We start from the raw sequence: 9,160 nt of genomic DNA on the forward strand, positions 1-9,160 counted from the left end.
GGCCACTAGTCCGTTTTTTGTCCCTAGTCACCCTCCTGCATTCCACTTTTTATGTTAAGGTTTCGTTTGCCACACAATGTACCGGGTGCTTTTCTCTAGTGGTGGCTGGACTCCCTTGATGTGGAGTTCAGGGATGATGTGATGAAATTAGTACTACTCTTTGCACAAAGAGTGCAAAGAATCTTTGTAGCATCCACAGAACATACATACTCACATTAAACTTGGGTGATCTTGCAAACCTGGAATGGATCTGTTCAAGGTTTGAAAACATAGAAAAATCCATTCCAGGTTTGCTGGATCCCCCAGCTTTACTGATAAAAGTGTATCTTCTGCCCCCTTAGAGAGCTTTAATAAATCAGGCCATTATGTTACCAGTCATGGGGATAAATGATGCTGTGCAACATTCAACCCTTCAACCCATTTAACATTATTGAAGTGCAGAAGAGGTGGAGAGGTGAATTTCATCCTCAGACTTATTGGGTAATAAGCTTGTACAACATTTAACCTGGAAAAATGGGGATATCTAGAAGGTCTGGAATAAATTTAATATGACAAAAGTTCCTTTTTTGTTTCTACTGTTCCCTGCAAACATTAACAAAAAATAGATGGGAGTTGGGCTTTGATCAAGAACTCAATCAAGAATCAAGAAGTGTGCAGCAGATAATAAAATGAAAACCTGCCATTGAGCTCCAGTACAGTTTATACATAAATGTTAATTTTGCTGCTGACTGAGGAGTGTTTTCTGCTTCTTCATTTCTGAAGTTGAGTCTCTTAGCACCGTAAGGAAGGTCCTAAATCTGAAATAAGTCAAACTAACACTTCTTTTTTTCATTATTGCCAAAAAAAATTAAAAGTAAAATAATAGACAAAAAGGTTTTAGACAAAATTATTGGTAGGCACCCTGACTCAAAAGTATACTATGGCAGTTAAAATTTAACATATAGTAGTTATAAAAAAATATATAAATAATATTGATACATAATATACACTTCCAATTATATATATATATATATATATATATACATAATATATACATATATAACATAATATATGACAAAAGATCTTGGAAAAGAAAAAAATCTTTCATTATGTCTATTTCTTTACACGTTTTATATTTTTGTTCTTGCAGGTTCTCGTAAAATGGAGTACAAGGGATGTAACTGGCATGAAACATGCTTTGTCTGCCAAGGTTGTCAGCAGCCCTTAGCAAACAAGCCATTTTTCCCCAAACAATCCAGTTTGTACTGCGTGCCATGTTTTGAGAATGAGTTTGCAAAGCACTGCATTTCCTGCAAAAAGGTAAAATGTTACATTTTAATATAAGTGTGTTTGCCAGACTGTACTTATTAATAATAATACGGTAATAATAATAATAATAATGATGATGATAAACAGGATTTTTATATCACCAACATATTACGCAGCACTGTACATTAAAAAATAGGGGTTGCAAATGACAGACAGATACAGATAGTGACACAGGAGGAGGAGAAGACCCTGCCAGAGGAGCTCCACTTTAAAGCTGAAAAACAGGCAGATATAAAAGACACAAACTCTTGCAGGTCTGTAATATTTAATTTTATGACATGCAGTTTTGAACTGCAAGTAGTATGAGTACCTGAATTGACCTGGTATCAGCCTATAGCTGTCCTCGTACAGCAGGACTGCAGTTTGAGAGGAAAAAGCCGAAAAGCAATACTGATAATAGGAGATAGCAGATAGATGGGTCTAGGATTACCTGGGCTCAAAAGAAGTGGGTTGAATCAGTCATCAGACTAGGGACATCAAGAGGCAAAAAAAAAGTATGGTGGCCAAATATCTGTTTTTGAGGTGAACATTGCAGCTGAATGTTATATGCTAATTTTATGTTTTAATCAGCTATTTATTTATTTTTCAGGTCATAGTTGTGGTATATAATGTATATGTATATATATATTTCTTATTTGATAATCTTAAAATGTAGCAAAGTGCTAACATGTAATTTACATTTTAAAAAAGGCTATCACCAAATCAGGAATTTCCTTTCAAGATCAGCCATGGCACAGTGAATGCTTTGTATGTACAAACTGTAAGAAGATGCTGGTGGGACAGGAGTTCACAGCAAAAGATGAGGTTCCATACTGTATAGAGTGCTTCGGTAATCTGTTTGCCAAAAAGTGCACTGCGTGTACTAAACCTATCACTGGTAAGTTTCATATTGTTTTAGGAAACAGATGTTGAGTGTATATATTGTATACCTGATTTGGGGGATAACTCATAGCAACCGGATTGCCACAGTTCAGTCAGGCAGCAAATGTAAAGTTTTCAAAGCAAACTTTAGGATCCTGCTAGTGCCAGTGAATACAATGTAAAGAAACAAAAACAATAGCCTTGCTGAGCAACAAACTTTTTGTTAGTTCCCTCTCTTTCTAGCAGTAATATGCAAGTCTTTTTGCACAAACACAACTTGACAACTTACTCTCCAGTGGTTGTCTCTGAAGCTTCTTTTTTTTCTATTTTTGGTAAGGCACTGAAATCAGAGCAGTCTGCTCCTGATTACTTATATAGAGCGCCTGTACTCTCTAAATCCAGGTGAAGACCTTGTCATGGACCGGGTGGGTAAAGATCCCCCAACTCTTCTTTGGCCGGCTCCAGGACCCTTAATACTGGCTTTTCATGAAAGCCATCTGCCAGCTAAACTTTATAATGACCAACCCCTTAGCTTGGGAGCTTCGTAACCACCACCCAGACCTTTCCAGCTAACCCTGGAACATCCTATAACAATACCTTTATTTTTAACAATCACAGTTCCTGTATTTACCTGTGTTACCTTGTTAAATGGTTATTATGACTTTCCTGTTTTAGGAGCTTCTTATGACATTCTCACTGTGCAAAACTGCTGGTTCTACACTGTACATGGTGATGTCAGATTGCCTTAAACCGCAAGGTGCTTTGCTCTTGGAGGTTATTTGAATTTATACATATATGAAAAATTATCCAGCTGTTATGGGCCCAGTGATCTCCATTTTCCTTTTTTTAACTAAAGCTTTTGTGCCAGTACATTTCTATTTGTAACTCTCGTTGTAGAGCAGAATTGGTGCAATGTTATCAACTTGACAACTACTATTAGGCACAGGACTCCTTGAATTAAATCTCATATGTCTACCCGTTGTCAAATTCTTTGTGACTCACTGTTCATGCTAAAATAAGTGTCAGGCAAAATATTGTGCTGGTTGCTATGTGACAGTTAATTCTGGACACATATTAAGATAAAGACTTCTTGACAACATTATATGGACTGTGTGCTTTGCTAACGCTAATGTATCACCTCTCACATTTGCCAGAGTAATCTGATATTTCTTTTCAATATTGCAGGTCAAGGAGGTAGCAAATACATTTCATTTGAGGATCATCATTGGCATACTGACTGCTTCAATTGTTCAAAATGCACTACTTCCCTTGCTGACCAAAAATTCCTCCAAAACGATAATGATATACTGTGCCTTCAGTGCGGCCAAGGTGTATAAATTTATTGATGTCTGATATGTAGTTTTAAGCTTCTATAAAGCAAATCACACATAAGCTTGCATGTCTACCACGTAGGTCATACTATGTGGGGGTTCTTAGTGATAACACTGGTTGTCTTAAATTATCTACTTCTATAGTACGGCATTCCACACCTTTGCAAATGCATTGAAAAGTTCAGAATAGTATAAGATAAAACTTCAAACACTGTACATTAGAGAATTGTAGGGAGCTTGGGAAACCAACAGTATGGTACAATGTTCTGAGGATGTATTAAGTGTAAGAAACTATCTTCTGCTTGTCAGTATTCAGACAGCTAACAATTTCGTTATAATGATGGTCCCTACTACGGTTTGTACTTATTCTTCAATGTTCCATTCTGCTGCAGAACTGAATAAAAATACTCAATACTTTTGTCAAATGGTGGTTGGCAAATTGTTTTCACATAGGGGTAGTGAGAGTCCCCAGCCCTGTGTAAGCTCCAAGCTGTGACTCTTCACACCTTGCTCCTAAACAAAACAGTAGGGAAGTAGGGGAAGGTAAGTATAAGCTGCTTATGGCACAAAAAGTGAACCTGTTGTTGCTTAGCATAGACAAAAGATATTTTTTAATGTTACTTTAACGTCACTAGAAAACTGACAATCAAGAGCAAAGCTTCACAACCTGTTTGGATCAGGAAACCCTTGAAAAAACTTTCAGTTCTTAAGGAACCCCTGCTATTATTACTATATCCTCAGCTCACAGTATATTAGTGTGGTGGTTAGTGAGAAGAATGTTACCCTTACAAATAGCCAAAAAGATTGATGATGACTAAACTGACCTGAGTGGCACACATTGCAAATGGTTTAAAGAACCCCCAGCAGGAGGATCCCTGGTTGACAAACACTGATCAAAGTAATGCTTCACTAAAATTTGTACCTGATATGCTTGAAGAGGATTATAAGGATCGAAGTGTTCTTTATGTCCAGTGGAAGATGCAGCATTTTGGTTTGGGGTCATGTGCAGATTATAGCCCTGAAGAAAGCTATGTAGAAATACCTGGATTTTTGTTGCTTGACACTGATTACTGGTGTCCTACTCTAGGGGGGACACAGACGGACACCTCCCACTTGTCCTCCTCCTCCGCTGTTCATACAATGAATAGTGTTGTTGGTACAGCACTGCTTTATTCTCACAGTCACTGAAAACTGTCACTAACAAGTGTTTCCAGCAATAATGTTCTATAATCTTTAAATAGTTTTAGTCTTCTATAGATAGCTGTTACTTATAGGTATTTAGTTTAATATTCACTTATTAATTAGTAACATTTAAGCATGTGCAGATGGACAAAAAATGTAAAGGACAACCTTTAAAAGTGTATTCCGACCTAACTAAATGCAATATGTAGTGAAAACTATTTAAAATCCTGTCTTACAGTAAAAAAAGGTATGAACAGAAAAAGAAAGTTACCCTTAAAGAATGTGGCTATAGGTAGATACAGTAAAAACAAGACAAACATACCTAAGTACTGGGACCTATATTAATTGGTGTTCGGCGTTTATAATAACAAGCAGTTATGTTATAAACTCCAGTTTACAAATGTCATATATTTGTAATGGTATTTAATGGAACAAGATGGTAGTAGGTGATGTTTGGAACACTGCGTCTCAAGGAGGAGATTTGAAAAAGGGAAATAAAAGAGTTAAGTTAGAAAAGGTATCAGGAAACACTAATTATTAGCTGAAAAGTACAGCAAGGTATGTGACAAGGAATGCATCAGATTAAAAACTTTGGAATTGTTGTTTTTTTTTGTTTATTGCACAGTAATATTTTATGTAATACATTTCAATAAAACATGCTATAATAGTAAGCCATGCATAAAAATATTATTTCATACAATTTAATGCTTAATGTGTAATTATGGTCACAAATAAAAATTAAAAATCTGTTGCAGATTTATAAGTATGTGTCTTTTATCCAGACTTCTCCAATCTATGAGTTTATTTATTCCCCCAAATATCCATTGATTCTGCGATGGAACTGCATAGAAGCCCCCCTTTCCTTAAGGTCAGTGGCTACATTGCTACAAAGCATAACGATGTACAGTGTAGCCACCTGATCCAAGGTATTACAAGAATAAAATAAAAGTATATTGTGCGCCTTAATAGCTTGTATCAGAGGACCTACCAACAAGCCATAGCCTTTTTTGGAGTGTTTGGTGCCCTAGTAACCCCCAATGGTATTCCACTCCACATCTGGCACTGGCACAACCCCCCTCCCCATACACACACCTGGCACCCCATATAATAAAGATGCTGGTTACCCTTCCTTCCCCTATTACACATAAAAGAATAGTGTAATACTCATAGCCTAGCCATTCCAGCACCCAAAGATTTATCTGTGCAGTCTGATCCTGGCATATAGATCACAATATATGTGCTAAGATTAGACACAAAGCAATAAATGGAGCTACACACTCAGTGGCACTACTAAAGCTTGTTATTACATTAAAGAAAAATGTAAGGACCATAATGGCTTAAAATATATTTTATGGTACATTAAGTTAGCTGTATGATTGCAGATCTTTAAACATTGTTATACAACCCACTGTTCATAATTGAAGTGCATATAAAAAAACGTTTTATTTTAGTTTTGGATAGATTAGGAAAGGACCAAAATCGCTATCAGGTTATTTGTTTTTCTTTTGCCTGTATTTGACAGGGATATTTCCCTTCAACTTTATGTTCCGGAAATGCAACAAAATGGGAACTGAACGTTTTACCATTACCTCTTGCTCCAGTGCTAACTATAAAACTTTGGATTTCCCCTTACTTTCTATCTCAATGATAGGAGTCACTAGAAAAATTGGGAAGAAAGAATCTCACCAGTGGGGACAGAGACATCAATAAAAACCTGGCAGGGTCCTAACACTTTACTACTTTAGCTAAAACTTTGAAAATTGTTGTCCTAATATACATCTTAAAAAAAACAGATACAGTTAAAATAAAATTTACACATAAGCATCATGAATTGTTTACTATGTACTATCTACCCCTCTCCAAATCCCATGTGGACCATCAGCTACTGGGTAGTTGAGTCCATGCAGAAACCTGTCTTTTTGAGAAGGACTGCATTTTGCTGATGATTGAAATGGAATACTGAACAAGCTACCGTAAGTGTTATGGACGGTTTGCATGCCTGATGAATTGGATCTGTTTCATGAAACATGTTACACTTTGGAAAAGACTTACCCCCATATATTCCTTTTTGTTTTGATATACTGAAAGATGTTTGAAATATATACTGAAAGATTTTTGGTATATGACAGTTATATATCTATGTGTATATATCTAACTGATATATACTCACTGCCGTAAAGTCCTTTTGGAAAGTGGTTTAAATTACTCATATATACTTCTAATAAATCTTATGTCCTCCATCTTCAGAATATTAGGACAGACTGATTATTTTCACTTTCCATGTCAATTTTAAAACGTACATTTACTTAAAATAAGCCCAGTAGTTCTGATTTACAAATTCAATTGCTAAAACCTGGATAATAAATTGCTAATATTGTATTGTCTGCACTGTGCTACTTTTATTCAATGTTCTTTCTAAAACATTAAAAAAAGTAAAATCTGTTTTATTATAAGGTGTATAATAATTAAGACATATAATGTACATGAAATATTCAGTTGCTATTTTTGTATTGAAATATTGCTCAATTCTGCACCCTACTGATAAATACAGAGATAAGCACAAAAGTAACTGCTGATAAGAGAAATGTATGAGTTACAATAGTAAGGCTGTATGGTATAGGGAGTGATACTTCAAATATACTGAATTTACAATTAACCAATTATAGATTACTCATAAATAGCAAGAACATGTTGAACACATAATTGTGAGTTGTTTTATAGAACATTTATAGCAATCACAGGCACATGTTATCTTGCCAGGAATCACCAAACAGTTTTACCTGCACGCATAATCTGTGGCAAAATGCAAAACTTTCTCTAACCTCCCAAATAATAAAAAAGTAAAATCTGTTTTATTATAAGGTGTATAATAATTAAGACATATAATGTACATGAAATATTCAGTTGCTATTTTTGTATTGAAATATTGCTCAATGCTGCACCCTACTGATAAATACAGAGATAAGCACAAAAGTAACTGCTGATAAGAGAAATGTATGAGTTACAATAGTAAGGCTGTATGGTATAGGGAGTGATACTTCAAATATACTGAATTTACAATTAACCAATTATAGATTACTCATAAATAGCAAGAACATGTTGAACACATAATTGTGAGTTGTTTTATAGAACATTTATAGCAATCACAGGCACATGTTATCTTGCCAGGAATCACCAAACAGTTTTACCTGCACGCATAATCTGTGGCAAAATGCAAAACTTTCTCTAACCTCCCAAATAATATGAACACTAGCCAGGATAAAAATCACAGATCAATGCAACTCTGTAAACATGAATTTATCATTAAAATTATTTTTCAGTGAAAGCAGTGTGAGTACATTTGATCTGGTACAGTATTGGCTTTTTGCATTCCTTGTATAACAGTGTTGGTGTATGAGAAACAGAAGCCAATCATTTTATGTGCTGACAAAAAGTACTTAAACATAAACAGAAAACAGGATGACTCAGAGCAAGTGGGTTGAAAAATGCTGGTCATCAGCATGACAATATGTAATGTAAGGGATATCTCTGGATTAAAGATGAATTTGCAGCAAATGCAGCAATATGCAGCAAAAAAACAATTTATATTTTAATGGTCTACTCATTTTTACCTTTTAATTTTAGCTTTAGTTCTGCTTGAAATTTACCCCAACACTAAAATTGGCACTATAATCTGATTATGAGTTTCACTCAGATGCTTTACTTTAATAAATATGGTAACAATTTATATACCCTTATTGTAAAACCTGTAACAAATCCTGGTAAAAATTTAACTTGATCCTAAGATATAGCCCATAACCACGCACTAAGTCAATCAATGGTTTTTATTAAGTCTTTACTCTTTTTTCCTCTTTCAGTTCATTGAACCAAATTTTTCCCATGTGATTACATTTACCATATTTTAGATATGTTTTTTTAATTGTAAAACCTCTCTAGTGTATAACAAGAAAAGCCCCTCCAAAAAAGACATCTAGCACCCCCCTGGCTGGCCGTTACTCCTGGACCGCACTTCCTGCCAACCAGCCCATGGTTGGGGCTTGCCAACGAAGGGAGGGACTGCAGATGGACATGGGGCATGGCGAATTGGACTTCTGAATAACACAAAACCACAATGTAAGGTACAATACAATACAAGTACAGCTAAAAAACAGAGGAAGCAGAGAAACTTTACCAATCAGCTATATTCCCCTTAAAAGACTGGGAAAAACGTGCAGAGAATGACCAGATCATGAAAGTACTTTTAAGAAAACTGTTAGATCTTTCTCTTCATTTATTCTTTAGGATGCATAGTATCTAAGTTAAAAACAAAAGCATTATACTGCACTAAATTATTGTATCTGATAGGATGAAAACACAGTATAAAGCAGTATTAATATTATTATTACTACACAGTATTTATATAGCACCGACATATTACACAGCGCTGTACATAGTCCATAGTCATGTCCCTGTTTTAAAACAGTAGAATTGTTTAAAAC

At 35.2% G+C, this 9,160-nt stretch overlaps 1 protein-coding gene across 2 annotated transcripts in view; it reads left to right on the plus strand.

The window, feature by feature from the left end:
- The window catches only part of FHL5 (four and a half LIM domains 5), a 19,574-nt gene extending 14,129 nt beyond the window's left edge, over positions 1-5,445 (plus strand). For both annotated transcript variants that reach the window (XM_072408666.1, XM_072408667.1), the window contains exons 4-6: positions 1,130-1,299; positions 1,999-2,185; positions 3,355-5,445. In XM_072408666.1, the coding sequence (XP_072264767.1) occupies positions 1,130-1,299; positions 1,999-2,185; positions 3,355-3,506 (509 nt within the window). In that variant the 3' untranslated portion in view covers positions 3,507-5,445. The remainder of the gene's footprint in view (positions 1-1,129; positions 1,300-1,998; positions 2,186-3,354) is intronic.
- Positions 5,446-9,160: the final 3,715 nt, after the last annotated feature.

This window comes from Pyxicephalus adspersus, chromosome 4, assembly GCF_032062135.1.
Source record: "Pyxicephalus adspersus chromosome 4, UCB_Pads_2.0, whole genome shotgun sequence".
Taxonomy (NCBI): Eukaryota; Metazoa; Chordata; class Amphibia; order Anura; family Pyxicephalidae; genus Pyxicephalus; species Pyxicephalus adspersus.